General features: G+C 33.5%; 1 protein-coding gene and 1 long non-coding RNA gene across 11 annotated transcripts in view; one reads left to right on the forward strand and one right to left on the reverse strand.

The window, feature by feature from the left end:
- Positions 1 to 755, reverse strand: part of LOC146543985 (uncharacterized) — a 34,479-nt gene extending 33,724 nt beyond the window's left edge. The window contains exon 1 of the long non-coding RNA XR_014884306.1: positions 707 to 755. This is a non-coding gene — a long non-coding RNA (uncharacterized LOC146543985). The remainder of the gene's footprint in view (positions 1 to 706) is intronic.
- The window catches only part of LOC100546506 (sodium channel protein type 2 subunit alpha), a 55,875-nt gene extending 41,997 nt beyond the window's left edge, over positions 1 to 13,878 (forward strand). For 7 of the 10 annotated variants that reach the window (XM_085227755.1, XM_085227760.1, XM_085227765.1 and 4 more), the window contains 7 exons: positions 2,373 to 2,495; positions 4,439 to 4,720; positions 7,712 to 7,765; positions 8,825 to 8,962; positions 10,640 to 10,744; positions 11,831 to 12,101; positions 12,686 to 13,878. In XM_085227755.1, coding sequence (XP_085083881.1) covers positions 2,373 to 2,495; positions 4,439 to 4,720; positions 7,712 to 7,765; positions 8,825 to 8,962; positions 10,640 to 10,744; positions 11,831 to 12,101; positions 12,686 to 13,878 — 2,166 coding nt within the window. Of the gene's footprint in view, positions 1 to 2,372; positions 2,496 to 4,438; positions 4,721 to 7,711; positions 7,770 to 8,824; positions 8,963 to 10,639; positions 10,745 to 11,830; positions 12,102 to 12,685 lie in introns of all 10 variants that reach the window. The other 3 variants (XM_085227757.1, XM_085227756.1, XM_085227761.1) reach the window with 1 other exon arrangement.
- The last annotated feature ends 4,593 nt before the right edge of the window (positions 13,879 to 18,471 follow it).

Below are 18,471 nucleotides of genomic sequence, written 5' to 3' on the forward strand. Positions count from 1 at the left end.
TATATGCACTTTAGAAGGTAGCCCTATTATTTGTTATAGACACTTTATTTCTAAATTATTGTGTTTATAAATTTTATTTGATGTGGAAATAAGTATGAAAAATGAAAATAAGTTACATTTTAAATAAATCATGTATTTGCCAACTACTGCAGGGCAGTAATGTATCTATCTGAAAGTAGAATGAAATCTGTAATCTTCATGTGTCTCAACACTGAAATTGCTCATGCTTGCTAGAATTCGAAATGCAATTTTTGAATAATTGAAGGGAGAAAAAAAAATCCCCCAACTGGGATTGCTGTGGAGTACATTAGAAGTTGATAATACTGATGATTTATATATTACTTCTGCTTGGAAATATGACTGAAAACAGTTCATGCTTATTTGTTATAACAGATGAAGTAATTTAATTAAAGTGTGCTCTCAATATTTTTGTTAGATTTTGAAAATAAATAATTCAGCAGCAACGCTATGAAAATGATCAGGGTCACATTATACTAATATATTAAATAGTGTAAGCACAGAGTAAAAGACAACTGCTGCCCTGAAGGCCTCATAAGAAGAAGAAAAAAGGTGTGCATACCCATGTTGGGAAACTAGATCCAAAGAGAGATTTCAGTTCATCTTCCTAGACAGTCTAGTATGTCTTATGCATATCCTAACATGATAATACTGCCTAATCCAGAAATTAATTAATTTCTGGAATTACCAGTTTTATAGTTCAAAGAGAATTCCATATGATATATGCATGAAACCAAAGGCTTCCAGTCAGGACATAAAGGAACAGAATCTTCTTGCTTCTGTGCACCTAAACAAAATAAACTTTGCATAGTTGTCTGTAAAATATCAGAAACTAAGAATTATTAACCAAGTACATTTTAAGAAAGTTATCTTAGTATAGGATCATAACAGAAAAGCATAAGAAAAGCTATATTTCGTCCAATGCCTTACGTCAGAGAATGTCAGAAATGTCTTCTTGGGAAACTATTAATTTAATATCTATATGAGAAAAATCATCAACTAATCAACTGAAAGAATTTATTTTTTTTCAAAACTAGTGGTTTATTTTTATTCCTAGTTAAGTACAATAGTTAAACACGTGAACTATAGGAAAGATAGGTCAAGCGCTGTTGGAAGTGAGGAGAGTAATAGATAATAGAGAGCCTAGAATCAAATGACATAAATTAGCTATCTTAGCAAATAACAAGGAATTCATATGGACTAACGTCATGACACATAATTCAGTTGAAAACTACTAACTAAATACTATTTTCCATTAGATTAATGTACATAGCAACAGAGTAATGAAATAGTTGCTTTTCCATCTGCTCTGCTATTTTCCACTGAGACATGATCAAACTCCAGTGTCTGTAATTCATCTAATTGTTTTCTATTAGGCAAGTAACACAGAAAACCACCTTTCCATATAGTGGGCAAAATTTTACTGGCATACCACCTATTTCTGTACAGCCATTTATTTGAAGAACTTGAGGTTGAAATACAGGAAGGAGCATTTGGGGTATATTTTTAAGGACTGAAATATGCCTATGTTCATTTAAACGTTTTGTGTGCTTTTGGTGGTTAAACCGAAATAAAACATGAGTAAAGTACAGTATTTCCTCACTCATGTCTCTAAAATTCCAAAAGTAAGTGAATGTACTTTTTTCATATTAATAATGCTTAAAATCTGTTCTATTTGAGAAGCACAAATTAATTGGTCTGTCTTGGCATGGATTGACTTGTAATAGAAAATTCATTGAAACATGAATCGGGAACTCACTATGGCTGTAGATCATCAAACAGTTACTTTTATAATGTTAGCATCTGTTAGCACCTGTCAGACAGATTGCATGTTTCCTATACTTAGAAGAGTTTTTGAGAGAGTTGATCAGCAAAAAAGAATGTAACACCTCAGTCAATATATATTTCATAAAAACCCTGACTATTGGTTCTATTATATGCTTCCGATTTAGAAATAATTCACTATTAAGCATATTCTTAGTGATTATAGATACAAATAGTGTCAGTATTTAATAAAGTATCTTGACATATGCAGAAATTTAAAGTTCTAGGAAGGTTAATTCTTAATGAAATTTAATGAAAGTATGGCTCTTTTATCTTCATGTACTTCTGAGAACTTTATCTTTCACCAGGACTGTGCTTTCATCTCACTATTCACCTATAACAGATATTTCGTAGCTCGTATTTCTTTTCCAAACATGACTCCATATAACACACCAGGAATATGAAAATCACAGGATTCGTCCTCAAATGTTACTAAGCTAGAGCTTTCTTCCATTGACCTTTCTGTGTATTCAATTTGTATTCTTTTTAAATAAACTGTAGAATGACTTTTAATTTATTTCTTTTTATAGGTCTCATTGGTTAGTTTAATAGCCAATGCTTTGGGCTATTCTGAACTTGGTGCCATTAAATCGCTTCGGACATTAAGAGCTTTAAGACCTTTAAGAGCCTTGTCACGATTTGAAGGAATGAGGGTGAGAAAAAATGAATGAGCCCACATTAAACTATGAATACAAAAGCTAATGTAGAATTATGAGACTCATGCCTCCTACAAAGAACACCAGAGCAAGAATTCATGGAAAAGTGTAGGAAAATAGCTTTCAATGTGTCCTTTAGTGCGAGATATGCATGCAGTTAACTTCTGGATATTAGATCTCAATCTCTTCAAATTTGCCTGCCTCACTGCTGCAGAGTTGTTATCTCAGCCCCATGGCTGTTAAAATTTCCATTTGTTTGTAGATCTCTATGAAAGAGGAAAAGAACAGAGATGGCTTTTTTTTTTTTTCTTCAGTTTAGTCAGGGACTTTTCTCAAGAATTTCTGAAGTTAATTTCTGTTCTCTTTCAGTTTGGCAGATAAAACAGGATTAGCCAGGGGCAAAAAAAAAAAAAAAAAAAAAAAAAAAAAAAAAAAGGTGAAGAAACTGACAAAAGTGAGAAAAAGGTAGCTGAAACCTCCCTGTGGCTCTCCATGTACCAGTCTGGGAAAAAATCCCACAACACATGCTGTATTATTAATGGAAGGTTCTCTGAACAAACACCTGAAATACAGATAGAGCTGGAAATAGAGAAATAGAGAAGGGGGGAGTTGAAAAACCATTTTCTCAACAAGTGTCCTTTACTTCATACAAATATATCTGCTGCCATCTTACCCCTCTTCCTCCACAGCTAAATCCTTCCTGTTGAGGAAATTATTATTTTCAAATTCTGTCAATCTGACGAAAAAGACTATTGCCAGTTGTCTGCTGTAAACACAGACTATACTATTTCCTGGTGAAACAGATACGTAAAAAATTTACAATGCAATGTTATTAAGAAATCTCTCCGTAGTCTTCACCTAAAAATACTGAATGCTATAATATCGTTTTAGTTTATTTATTTATTTTAGTTTAGTTTAATTTAGTTTAGTTCAGTTATTTTGAGTCTTAAGTCTCAAAATAGTGTGGTTTCTGTCTGGATAGAGGCTGATGATACCCTAAGTGGCCTCACTAGCCAGCATAGTGGACTGTGTCTTGTGACACATCACCATTAGGTTTTGCACAATTTGCATTACAAATATATTGTATGTAAGCTCCTATCTAATAAATGGGATCTTAGACATTTTCAGTCAAGTTACAGATTTGAAAAATACTATTATTTTGAAAACTGTACATAGTTATTCACTATACATAAAGCTACTGCAGTTTTATACATAAATATGGTTTAGTAAAAAGAAATTACTTGTATATCATTTTTGTTCAATCACAATAAATAATTAAATTACATTTTTGTCAAGGGATTTAATCTGATTTTTTCTGTCACTTATTCACATCTATTAGCACAATTGTATTAAGTGCTCCAATTGAAAAAAATGTGGATGTGTGGAAGAGCAACTACAGTGAGACAGGCAATTTAAAACTAAGATTTATAACAGATGCTGTTATTAAATTAAAGGTACTTAATTATGTTACTTTATAAGCACATGCTAAAATACATTGGTTCCAATTTATACATATGTTCTGTGAATAAAATAATTTGTAATGATTTCAAATGCAGACATTTTTATTCAGTCTTTCACATCATCATTCGTCATCTTATTCTGTTTTATTTCTTATGTATACATTTTGATTTATATTGCTGGAATTTAACATTTCTTTCTTTTTCTCTAGAGCACACAAATTCTAAGAATCCATCTTGCTACTAACAGGTTTTCTTTTGTTTTCACTTTTTTTTTCATTGTCTTTGTTTTCATATCATTTTTGTTTTTTGCTTTTGTAATCTCAGTGGTGATTTTTATTGAACCTTAAATAATGCTTCTCCCTTTACTTTTACATTGTTACATTTTAACTATCCATTCCATATTAAAGCAGCTCTATCATTTTAAAAGTATTTTAATTTTTCTGTTCAAAAACTGACTGTGTTCTCTAATTTCTCTAATAGGTGGTTGTAAACGCCCTTGTAGGAGCAATTCCATCTATCATGAATGTATTGCTGGTTTGTCTTATATTCTGGCTCATCTTCAGCATCATGGGAGTAAATCTGTTTGCTGGAAAATTCTATCACTGTGTCAACACCACAACAGGCGAGATGTTTGATGTCAGTGATGTCAACAATTATACTCAGTGTGAAGAACTCATAAAAAACAATCAAAGTGCCCGCTGGAAAAATGTGAAAGTAAACTTTGATAATGTAGGAGCTGGGTATCTTGCTCTGCTTCAAGTAGTAAGTAAATTCATATTTTTTTCTTTTTGCTCGCTTTAAAGAAGTCTCAGATAAATGGGCAACATAAGTCTGCTAAGCAGTGAAATAATGTCTTTATGGCAATGATGTATGGCTTACACAACAGAAACTTGTAAAAGCCTCTATTGCACTTTTTGCAATTTTTGGATGAATAGTAGTAGAGTAACTTTTCAGAGACAACAGAGCCAGACAATACAGCCTCATAATGATGATAAAAATGTCTTTTTAAGTGGAATGATGTACAAGAATCTGTACAAGTGCTGCACAATATAAACTTCAGAAATGGATTTAATTTCTTGTTCCAATAAAAAAGTCTCAGAGGTCCCTCTAATTATTAAAAAGGTCTCTCTGCTCCTTTACAAACTTAGTTATCTTCTAAGACAGGAAGGCAAAGAGCAGTTTAAAAGGCTGAGCGTCTGATCTGATGTGAGCAATTATTGCCAAGGCCTCCCATATAATCTGTTCCTGGATATCATTACAAATCAACAGCAACATCTTTGATATTTAAAATCCATTAATCTCAGCACATTTGGGCACTAGGAAATTATTTTTCCTGTCAACAGCCAGGTCAAGGTAGAGTGCATTTTTCTTTATGTCTATGCTCATCTAAGTAACCAGTTTGTCATTAGCTATAACAGTAAGAATATAACGACCCAGAAGATCTCCAGTGAAGGTTTAAGAGGGGATTGATTTTTCAGACCTTGAAATGGGTTAGGGAAAGGAATCATAAGTAATACAATATCTGACATTGGGGTACCCAACGTTTCGTGTAGCGTGGAGACAATTCTTCCTGTAGTACAGTGCTTGTACAAGGGTCTGAGTTTGGATAGTTACTGACAAAGAGATCTTGACTATTAAGATCATTTCATAACATTTTCTCTTGGTACTCATGGACAAACAGCATTTGCTCCTGAAATACATACATTTCATTAAGAAGTGCATGAAACTATGAAGACATTAAATTGTGGTAAAATAGGAAAATGTAAAATACTTTTATTACAAAAATTATATTCATGATTCATAAACTTCTTATTCTGTTAATGCTTTTTATGAAGCTATTATAATAAACTAAATATATATTGTGCTACATATAGTGTACTAGTAGATGTTTTTGTATAGTATGCCATATTTATTCTATAAATTATCATAACTAATACAAAGTCTGCAAATTGTATTGCCCCTTCGAGTCCTTTTCCTACGCTCTCTGGTACAGAGCTGTTTTTGTACTAGCTGATATCTGACCCCAAACACAAGCAAGCAAGTAAGCAAGCAATTATGCTTAAATGATTGAGCTTTGGTGAATCACTTGTCTGCAATTTGACATACAGCTTTAGTGTATGAAGAGATGTCAGAAATATCGTGGGATTTTTACCGCTCTGGTATCCCAAGTTTTCCGAGGAAGATGTGCTTGTCTCTTCTATTCAGAGTCGGTCAGTATCCCTTGGGAATCAAGATGACCTTGATTCCCAGTTTAACTACCTTGCTTGAAGAATTTTGTTTCTGAAGAGAATGTGACTCTTAAGTTATGAGGTGTAGTACTGAATGATAACACAAACTCTGTAACTTCAGATGTCACTGCCACTCTTGTACTAGGGATTGAAGTGAACCATTATCACCAATACTATCCTCTGAAAAAGTGTAAGATATACTTCTAAGTCTCTTGAAGCTGCATCTGAACATTATCTGTATCAACCATCCAGTCAGTATTAGTCTTTAATTACTATATTACTACTATGGAGCTTTCATTCTTCTTTACTTCTTTTTGTTCAGATTTTTCATTATTTTCCTTTTTAAATATACTCTTTTTTTTTTTCCCCTTTTCTGCTGAAATTAAGAGATCTTTGGGCATGTATCATGTATCACGTCACTTCTTCAGCTGAATGTCTCCACTTAGCATTCCCGCTACCCTTCCCCTGTAGTTATAGCTGTTATCAAACTCTGATACTTTTCTAACAGTATGCAAAGTACACCAAAAGGTGTCAGTTGTCAACTGAGGCAGAACGATCTATGATGCTTGGCTCCAAGCATACCTTCCTAGTAAATATGTACTACATTGCAAGATTCATCGGATCTGAACACTCCCAGAGTGCAAATCTTCTGCTGTGGAAACTGGCAGTTGTACTGAAGTATGAAAGCTCAGTTTTAGCAGACACAGATGCAAATGCACTCTTTGGAATGGTTCCTCAGAAGATATGCTCTTTACCTGCTCATTTCAGACTTTTTATCTCTTTTGTGGAAACCATGCCTGACAGGCAGGCATTCACACTTTTAGCTACCATCTCTTTGGTGTTCTTCAGCAAGCAGACATTCAATCTCCATGAAAATACCTCCTTAAAGCAATGAGGACAAATCTTTTTTACTACCTAGATAAAGTTTCTACTTGAAATCAGTCCAAGTTTTTATAAATTTAACCACAGCTCTTTCACAGTTCCTCAGGTCTCCTGTAAATCATACACCTCAAGAACCAACACATATTTTAATTATAGAGTCTATTCCTTTTACTTATGTGGGATTAAAACATTTCTAAAAATATCACGGAATTGTGAACATGGGCAAAACATTCAGATGCATGTTAATATCTGCCCAGAAGCTACGTTGCAGACTCCATCAGTTCATGCTGTAAGCTTGGTAAAATGGCTGTCAGCACAAGCAATTGTAGAGCGTGCCTAAATATCTACAGTATTGATGTCTAAGTCTACCACTGGTCATCTGCAAGGTAAAAACCTGTGTCTGCACACACTCTGTGCCCATGCTGAGATGTCTGTAGCCCAGAGTTAATATTTTTGAAATATCTAAAAATAATTTATCAAAAAATCAGTAATACTCTAAAATCTTTTAATATTCCTGTTTGTTCAATATGGTTTATAATGTTTTGTGTGATTTCATTAAAAGTAAGTCTGCAAATTCTGAAACCTAGTTATTTTTCACACTGAATTTTAGAGAGTAGATAAAACAACTGTATTTTACTTCTAGGCTACTTTCAAGGGATGGATGGACATTATGTATGCTGCAGTTGATTCAAGAGATGTAAGTGTAAGCCTTTCAAAAATCATCTATTGGTTATATTCTGATGTATTTTATTTAGTACAGAGTTAAAAATTACACATATAGTTACATAAAGAATTATTAACATTTTTTTCCAGGTATCTTAAGGCTTGAAAGGAATTTTCGTATAACTTCAGGAATCTTAGAAATAGTAGTAGAAAAAAATTAATTCCACTTCTTCCTAGTCAAATAATATGAATTAAATTCATTTAACTTGATCTTTTTTGGAAAATGTAATGTAAATGAAAAGAAACAGGCAAGATGGCATTTTAATAACTTCCTCCAACTACCATGATTATATAACGTAACACTATGTAATATAGTTCTTATAGATTAAATTTATTTATGTATCTTTCATTAAAACTTAAAGCCATGCATTTCATTGTTTATTTAGGCTGACCACTTTTGTTATCCAGCTATTAAGTGCAATTAGGTTTTAAGGTTGAAGATCATAGGAATTAAAATTTTATTTTGGCTAGAAAACTTCAACTGTGTTTACCTAGTACAAGAAAGTGCAACACAGATACCTGAACTAATTCTACACAGCTTAGGTTATAGTCACACTAGTGATAATCAGTCATCAAACAGTTATATTCATCTGTCAGAATATATATCCTATTTAATTAACTTCAGCTTCTCTATGCTCAGCTTGCTGTGCAGATGAAATGCAGGCATTGTCAGAAATGTGAAACCTGGAAGAACCAAGACCGTAGCAAAATCTTCCTTAGAAATTTGGCGCAATTTAATAAAATTCACAAAAAAGACAGTCACTGGAAGTTATAGAAAGCATGACTTGTGCCGGGAGCTTTGTTTGTATGTACATACATAAACACATATCTATGTGCATTTACATTAAAGTTCCATAGGAATAATCATTGTCAGCTTCCAATTCTCCAAATACAGATGGGAAAGGATACATAGTCTTTTTAATAATTTTTAATAATTGAGTGCTGAAATAACATATACCTATTTATAATCTATATACATTTTTTTTTTACATTTACTATTCTTTTGGTTAATAAAATTTATAACATTTTGTAGGTAGAAGATCAACCTAAGTATGAGGACAACCTGTACATGTATCTTTATTTTGTCATCTTTATCATATTTGGATCATTCTTTACATTGAACCTTTTCATTGGTGTCATTATAGACAACTTCAACCAACAAAAAAAGAAGATAAGTATTTAAAATGTTTCTATATTGCTATAAATCATTAATTATAAAGAATTAACAATTTATTTTTATAAGGAAAAAAAGTTATTTTGCTTCTTTGGATAAAAAATTCTTTTTTAACACAATCTCTGTGATGTGATGATGACATTTGTATTTCAGCATTTTGAAAGACAAATTGTTAGTCTGTTGATGGTAATTTACAAATTGTGTAAGAGCTAAAGTGAAGATTTAAGAAAGGAATTTGTGTTATTCTTTTGATAAGACTAGCAGTATTTGCCATAGAAGAATTTCCTTTCTAATTAAAGAATTAGTTTTATAAACTCTTATACAATATGACAATGTGTTGATAGAATAGATACTAGTTCTGCAAACTGATTAAACAGTGGCTTAAAAATCCAATAGATCTCATGAATAATAGGCTTAAAGATACAAGTAAACATATAGTATGAAAGAATTCTGTTATTCTAACACCTGAGCTCTGAAAAATGAGATGAGCTTCTTAGACATAAAGAGATTAATTTATAATACTAGAAATAATGAAGTATACGTATAGAAGGAAGGATATTTTTCCACATACATTTGACATTCAAGTATATTTAAAATATTTAAAATATTTAAAATATTTATTATGCATACAATTTTATTTATGGTAATCTTAAAAATATAAAATTACAATTGTATATAAATATTTTGAAGTCTCATTATTCCTGGCCTTCAATTTCTGAACAGCACTATCACATGAGATTACGTGTAAACCTTTATGTGCTGTGAAAAAGCAACTTTATCTGATTTGGTTTTATTTGATTACTAAATAAAAAGAAGCAGTACAAAATAGAACCTATGGTAAAACTCAGTTGTGAATGATAGAATTTTTTTTGTGTGAAAATATTTTTCAATTTCTTAGAAGTTGGATTTAATGATCCGTATGTGTCCCTTCCAACTCAGCATATTCTATGATTCTGAAAGAACCATAAGGGCATTTGGGGCTACATTTATCAATAAGAATGGGCTTTTAGCTTCAATATCAACTTTAGTCAACAGTGACTTTCACACTGTTTCCATCTGAGTTAGTTCAGATTCATTAATAAGTACAATTTACTTTACACTGGAATTCAGTTACACTGATGCTGCACATCTGGCAGCATTAGCATTTGCAAACACAGTCTAATTTGAACTAGACAATTTCCAGCAGTTTTAAAATTATTAATTTACTATGGCATGACTTGGGTTACTTTTCTGAAGTTCCCATCAACGGTGCTTTTGCCCTCAGTTTAGACTCAAATAGTCTTTTCCTTCACATATTAAACTTCAAACTTTCCCCACTTTTAGACCTGTCCAACCTGTCAATCTAGAATTTAGGACATGTCAGGCACCAGAGAGGCTTCTGTGCACTAAAATCCTAATTAACAAGTTCTTTAACAGCATTGTTATAATAAGAACCATTTTAGCCATGTCAGCAAAAGTGAACATAAGGACACTGGAAAAAGTCAACTGTCAGCATCGGAAGACACTAGGAAGGGTTTTTGCATGTGCGTGTGCTCTCAATGTGAAAAATAAATACAAAAAAAAAATCACTTTTGTTAGATAAAATAAATATAAATGTAATATCAAATGGCAGACATGAATATTGTAGTTAAATGCTGAACACGTTAGTAATTAGTTTTGGTATTATTTTTTTACTTTGGAGGTCAGGATATATTTATGACAGAAGAACAGAAGAAATATTACAATGCAATGAAAAAACTGGGATCCAAAAAACCACAGAAACCTATTCCAAGGCCAGTGGTAAGAACAATTTGACTTTAACAGCACTAGTATTAAATATACATTTGGGAATATGATTTTACCCAACAAGAGAAAGTTATATGTCTGGAAGGAAAATATTTATTTTGTTTTTCTTACAAGGTATAATTTCTCTTTTTTTCAATTGAGTGAATAGATCTTTCATGTTTATTTTAAAAACACAGACTCTGATATATGAAGTGTTGGATTTAATAAGGTTAGTGTGATAAATTTCATAATTCCCTGACTGAGCCCTAGAAAAATAGGGTTAATTGGCTCATTTACTGTCCTTGTTCACATTGGACAAACTTAGTGTCTTCTGGAGAATTTGTAGGAAGAGGGGAAGTACTGCCTATTGTTGTTGCAGACAGAAGGGGGTACTGGTCATTTCATGTGAAAGAGAAGAGTAATCTCACGGAATAAAAGAATGCCCTGGGGAGTACAGGATAAACTAGAATATGTCCACCTCTAAGATAAGAAAGCACTCTGTTATTTCCTGAAATTCTACAGAATTTGGAAAGGAAAACACTTGTTGCACTTTGTTCGCTGGGTGATGAACTCTCTAAGGAGAAGCATATAGCCATAAATAATTAGCTAAGTAATAAAGGAAAACCAGGATATTGCAGTCATGGAGTGTTTGAGACACGCAACTTCAGCTGTCCAGCAACCTCACCAAGCACAGCTAATCTAACAAAGAGAGAATCTCCAGGGGTTAGTATCCTAAAGCCAAAAAGAAAATGAGTTTCTATTTGGTGGGCACTTATCCGGTATCAAGTCATGCCACCTTCTTTTATACTAATATTATCAATTTCGGTACTATCATTTCACAATTAATACCAATCAGAAATTGGTATTATCATTTCAGTGCTTCTCTTTCTATTCCATCAGTCAACAGTGGTACATTTCTTCATCTACTATATAAGGCCTACACAAAATCCAACAAGGACTAGGTGTAAAATTTAACAGATTTATTATGAATGGGTCTTGCCCTGCACTCCCAAGATCTTGCAGGAGCTTGGTTTCCTATTTGACATTTCTGAAAGCAAATATTTTCAGAGTATAAGGAGTATTCTGTCTTTGTTTTTGCAGAACAAATTCCAAGGCATGGTCTTTGATTTTGTCACCAAACAAGTATTTGACATCAGTATCATGATACTTATCTGCCTTAATATGGTCACGATGATGGTAGAAACAGATGACCAGAGTAAGGAAATGGAAACAATTTTGTCCCGGATTAACCTTGTGTTCATTATCCTTTTCACTGGAGAATTTGTCCTCAAATTGATTTCACTTCGCCATTACTACTTCACTATAGGCTGGAATATTTTTGATTTCGTGGTTGTGATTCTCTCCATAGTAGGTAAGAGCGATTCCCTTTCAAGAAAGAACTAGTGGACAGAAAAGAGAGCAGCTGTTTCAAGAATATTAATTTTTCTGTTTTCTGTACAATTTGATTGATCTCTATAGCATAAAACATGTTAAAAGTTGAAATTTCCTGCATACAATGCAGATCCTTAGTTGCATAAGTTAAGCCAATATATTCTTTCATAAAAGAAAGCAGTAGGCTTATCATCAAGAACTAATCATATCTACGAGAAACTTCTCTTTCTGGCCTTTTTAGAACAAACTAGAACTCAGATGCTAAACTACCCTGTCATAAAATAACTTATTTCTTTTACTTGTTTCCCTTCTTAGGTATCATATCAATATAAGGAAAACACAGTACTATTATAATTTTTTTAAATAAGAAGTAAAAAACTTGTATGATGTTCTGCAATAACTAACTTTTCTAGGAATTCCGACATCACCTTACATTTCTAAAAATAAAAAAGCAGTGGCTTCCTATATTGATTGTTTTCAAGACAGCAAGAAATAAATATTTCCTTAATTAATGAATGAATAAATTAAAATGTTATTTTGTGCACTCTTTTTTTTCTTCTCTAGGTATGTTCTTAGCTGAGATGATTGAGAAATATTTTGTGTCCCCCACTTTGTTCCGAGTCATCCGACTTGCCAGAATAGGTCGCATCCTGCGTCTCATTAAAGGCGCAAAGGGAATCCGCACTCTGCTTTTTGCTCTGATGATGTCTCTTCCTGCTTTGTTCAACATTGGCCTGCTGCTCTTCTTGGTCATGTTTATCTATGCGATATTTGGCATGTCCAACTTTGCCTACGTCAAGAGGGAAGTTGGAATTGATGACATGTTCAACTTTGAAACATTTGGCAACAGCATGATCTGCCTATTTCAAATTACCACATCTGCTGGCTGGGATGGCTTGTTAGCCCCAATTCTTAACAGTGGGGAGCCAGACTGTGACCCTCATAAAGATCACCCAGGGAGCTCTGTTAAAGGTGACTGTGGCAACCCTTCAGTTGGGATTTTCTTCTTTGTCAGCTACATCATCATATCCTTTCTGGTGGTGGTGAACATGTACATTGCTGTCATTCTGGAGAACTTCAGTGTTGCAACTGAAGAAAGTGCTGAGCCCTTGAGCGAGGATGACTTTGAGATGTTCTATGAAGTCTGGGAGAAGTTTGATCCAGATGCAACGCAATTCATAGAATACAGTAAACTATCAGATTTTGCAGCTTCGTTAGATCCTCCTCTTCTCATAGCAAAACCAAATAAGGTCCAGCTGATTGCAATGGATCTGCCCATGGTAAGCGGTGACAGAATTCACTGCCTCGACATCTTGTTTGCTTTCACAAAGCGTGTGTTAGGGGAAAGTGGGGAGATGGATGCCCTCAGAATACAGATGGAAGACCGATTTATGGCAGCCAATCCTTCCAAAGTCTCCTATGAACCAATCACAACCACATTAAAACGGAAACAGGAAGAGGTATCTGCTCTCATTATTCAACGTGCTTATAGGCGTTACCTTTTAAAGCTAAAGGTTAAAAAAGTATCTAGTATATATAACAAAAATAAAAACAAAGAAGGAGATGGACTTGTTATAAAAGAGACAATTATTGATAAACTAAATGGGAACTCCACACCAGAGAAAACAGATGAGAGTTCTTCTACAATTTCCCCACCATCGTATGACAGTGTAACAAAGCCAGATAAAAAAAAATATAAGAAAGACAAAGCAGAAAAGAACTACAAAGGTAAAGATGTCAGGGAAAAAAAAAAGTAAAAATGTAAGAATTCTGCTTGTGGGACAGCTTGTTTACAGTCTTTGAGAATGAAGCGTCAACTGGACTCCTGCAGGAGGTTTATGCCAAACTGACAGTTTTTACATATGTGTGTGTGTGCGCGCGTGTGTGCATATATATACATTATATATATATTTAAGGTCAGTGCCTATAACAAAACAGTAAACCTTCATCATCAAACTGTGACTCTGTGAACCAGAGTAACAAATCTGACAAGAGGTTACTGTTTTCACTACAGCTGACACTGCTAAGAATGAGGGATAAAGTGGCTCCACAGAGAACAGGGAGCTTGAAATACGTGCAAAGCTATAGTTTTTTGTTTCACATATTGCAAAACATGTAGAACAGTACTTCTATTCACTATTTGTAATTCAATGGCTACATCTGTCATATTTTTACAAAACTTGTATTAGTGTATCATTTTTTAATTCACAGGTTGTTTACTATTATATGTGACTATTTTTGTAAATGGGTTTTATGTTGGGGAAAGAGGTATGAGGACCAAGTGTTCTACTCTCAGATTCTCTGTAACATACAGATGCAAGTGATTTGCATAGGCATGTTACAATTACCAGTCATGCCCAAATAAAAATATGACATTGCACAAAGCTAAAGATTTTAAGAACTTCCATGTTTTAGGGTTGTTTTTAATTTGAGGCATCCTGACTACGTGTATGGATGCATCTAGACTATGTACATCCAGATTAATGTGCCTAGAAAGTCACCTCTAATTTAGAGGAATTTGCAATGACTTATTTTTATGCAAATCATTAAGCATGAACAAGTTACTGTGTGAAAATATTCACAGCTAGAAAAAATATTGTATGGTTTCTACACTAGAAAAAATAGCTTCACCAAAATACAGTTGGGAGTTTTTTTTCTTTTTTTTAAACAGTTTTTAAGCTTTTTTCCTGGATTATTATTTAGTTACTGTGTTCTCTCATTAAGACCAACATCCAACAAATATCTTTTGCTATGTAAATACTAACGGCATATTGCCATGCACATTTGAGCATAGAACTAAATGGCTTTGCCACACTGAATTGCATCAGATATGTACCACAGTGTGGGAAATTTGCAAAAGCTCAACAGAACATTTTGTATTCTGTGTCATTATAGATAGTTTGGAGAGCATCACTGATGCATGTCAATGCTTTTGCTGCTGTATCTTACTCCTTCCACTGCCTCCAATGTAGGAAGCCATATGTCAGTGGTGAGTTGAATAAAGTTGTCCAACCAGACCTCATTCTTTCAAATCATTAAGCAATAGTTTGCAGCTATTGATGAGCTTTTTTAGTTTTGCATTTTAAATTTGAAGTCGCTACTATATTGTGTAGAATCAGACTGTACAGGCCATACTTCAAACTGTTTAACCTGTTGAAAAATGTGGTTAGCATATATAAATACTGTAAAGAAATACCATTTGGCAACAGTTTTGTATATAAGAAGAGTGTCTTCAAGTTTAGATCACTGTTTCTTATATTTCTTTCCTCATTCACTCAGTTTACTTTCTAACCACAGTAATTTCAAACTGAAATCATACCATAAGAAGCATTTGTAGACTATCATGTTTTAATATTATATTTACATATATTTCAATGTGAAGTAAATAGTGTGAATCTGGAACCCAGCTTATCGTTTCCAAATAGTTTATCTGGTAAGTGGACATAGCAAGGAAAGTACTAGGGAAATGTGTGAACTACCAGTGCTGATCACATCAGAAGTTCCAAGATAGTCTCATTGTTCATGAAATCCTTGCTATTTCACAGTATCTGTTTACATAGACTATTCTTATTCTTTTTGAATCACAGTGCACTAGACCTCTACAATAGGACCCACAATATTTCTCAAGAATAAAATGGCACATTTGTATAATCAAAGACAGCAGGACACTTTGCATTTCATACACAAGCTAACATTAAATGTATGATATTTCTTTTACTGATGCTTTTGACTTGTAACGTGTTGGTGAAATGCATGCAGGAAATTGTTATCATCATAAACAACATAAAAATATAACAAATGAGCCAAAAAATAAAGATTTCATTTTTTATTGTATTTGTCTCTGTTCTTTTGTTGAATAATAACAAAAGATAAAAGCTGTCAATGTAACTAATAGTAATACGTTCCTTATCACTAGACCTAAATATCTTATTTTTCAAATACTAACTTTTTTCACCTAAAGCAATTTAGGGAAAAAAAACAGAAATTTAACTTCACCCCATTATGTCTACTGCTTTGCCACTGACATGTTGCTTGAGGATAACACAGGACATCTACACATCCTGCCAAGAGCCTTTCGGTCAAGCCTCAAGAACTCTTCGCAACAATGAAGGCACTGCTCAGTATCTGAGGTATTGCTTCAATAAGCCATACTGCTGTTACCAAAGTTGCCTACTGTTTTTGAGGTATAGATACGTACACGTGCTTTCCACCAAAGCTCTTTTGTGAGTCTCACGTAACGTTTAGCCAAAGAGCTCAACTGAAACAGGTAAAAGTTGTTCTAATTGTGCAGTGATTCCTTTTATTCCAATAATTCTAAAAAGTAATAAATACCATAATCACATGGTCACACAAGAAGACAGCATAAAAAAGATCACATTAAAAAATGTTAATAGCAATTATGTAGGATATTAAACAGTAACATTGGAATGAAATTGTTGTTTTGATGTTTTTCAAGGGCAAAACAGTATAGTATATGAAAAACAATATTATGAATTTGAAATTAAAAATTATTAGTAAGAATATTCATAAACTTAGTCTCTTACAGAACTCTGCAAGACTGCTTGCTCTGCTTCATTACTACACAATTTATGCAGGAGACCACTGACAGTGCTTTCAGCCAGCAGCAATGGCTTACAGTCTTGCTTTAACCTGGACTGGAAGACAGCTTGCTTTGCGGGCAGGTATGTCCTCCTAATTACCCTGCACTTCTTCTGTGACCTCTTCCTGTCCATTCTTTCTTTTTCCACAGAAATCAATAGACAGTTTGTATACTTTATATCTCACATCACACACACCTATGCTTTCATAGCATTTGAATAGAAAAAATACTCAAAAGAACCACCAACATGCTATTAGGCCAAACAGTAGCAAAGGTCATTCCAATCAAATATGGCTTTATATTCCTACCACTTTGAGCTTATGATCTTCTCCACAGTTTCCAGTTAGCAAGTAAGGATTCCTTTTGGCTAACAAAATCCTTGTTGTTTGACTGTACCATCCCTTGTCCACGAACAGCTGAATTTTAAGGTGTACAACTGCAGACATAATGCCTTCCACTATCTATTAAACCTCTTGTCTGTCAAAATGAAAGTATTAGCAATGCTGACAGTAGAGCCTGGTCATTCCTGTAGTGTATGCTGATTACTTTCTCTTTTCTTTAATGAGCTTTTAGATTAAAAAATTTCCATATGGATGCCCAGAAAAGAGACATATCTTTATTCAGTACAATTCAAATTAATTCATAGGACAGCAGAGCTTATTGCTGTTCCCAAGCTAGTGTTCCCAGAAGTCTTAGTGCCTCACACAAGCTAATGCAGCAGTACTAACATGTGCACTGTCATGAAAGAGTAATGAGCTTGCAGAGTTAACTGAAGCTAATTCAGCACAGAAGTATTATCAAAGGATGAAAGCTAAAGGGTGCAGTGGCAGAAGAAGTATTGTGAAACTAACTCATCAATTAATGGAAGCTGTGAATACTCAGTACTTCTTAGTACTCATTATGAGTTGCATACAGTATTGTATTTGCTTAAGATATGTACCTTAACCAATCATTCAGAAGGTAAAGTTACGTTGGGCAGTAATTAAAAAAAAAAATAAAAAAATCAATAAAGCCCTTGCTCAGAGGGCTTATCTCCAGTGTGGTATGTTGGGCCATTATTATCACTATATGAATCATTAGAATTGTGTGAATATAATTCAACTGAAGTCCTTGGTTCTCTTTAAAGTACCATTTGTAGCAACTATTATGTTTATCTCTTTAGTTCTTCTAGAAAGATACCTTTGAAAAACTATCAGGAAATACAAGGAGGAAGAAAAATCACTTAATTAACAGGAAAAATCCATAATTAAAATGTTTTCATTGTTTGCTATTTGCTGCTTTGTTGAAGAATGTTTTGTTACCCATTTAGAAAGCAGAAATAACACCATGTGACCAAGGCAAAAAAGTCACAGAAATAATTTATTATAAACAGACAAAGCAAATAGTAACCACAGTTCATCAGTCAGATTACTAAGTTGGTTATAATGGATATTTTCTAAAAGACTATGATTAGTTCATGCATAATTTAACAAGGAAAGATAAGGAGGATGGTCAAGTACTTTGATCTGTTTCCACTAAACACCACACAGCAGAGATGTGTTCTGTCTTTGTAATGCAATGCACACTCTCCATCACTTTACAAATTAAATACTTCACCCTCATAGAAGAAAATATGCTGCAATATGAGCCTCAGCTAAGCTAAGAAAATAAATTGTGCTGCAGTAGCCTAAGTAAACTGAAGCCAATTACCATTTCTCAGGAGAGGAGACAAATCACATGCATCTCTGCAGCAAGTGCTATGTTTGATGCA

This window comes from Meleagris gallopavo, chromosome 7 (assembly GCF_905368555.1).
Source record: "Meleagris gallopavo chromosome 7, MGAL_WU_HG_1.1, whole genome shotgun sequence".
In the NCBI taxonomy this organism is placed as follows: domain Eukaryota; kingdom Metazoa; phylum Chordata; class Aves; order Galliformes; family Phasianidae; genus Meleagris; species Meleagris gallopavo.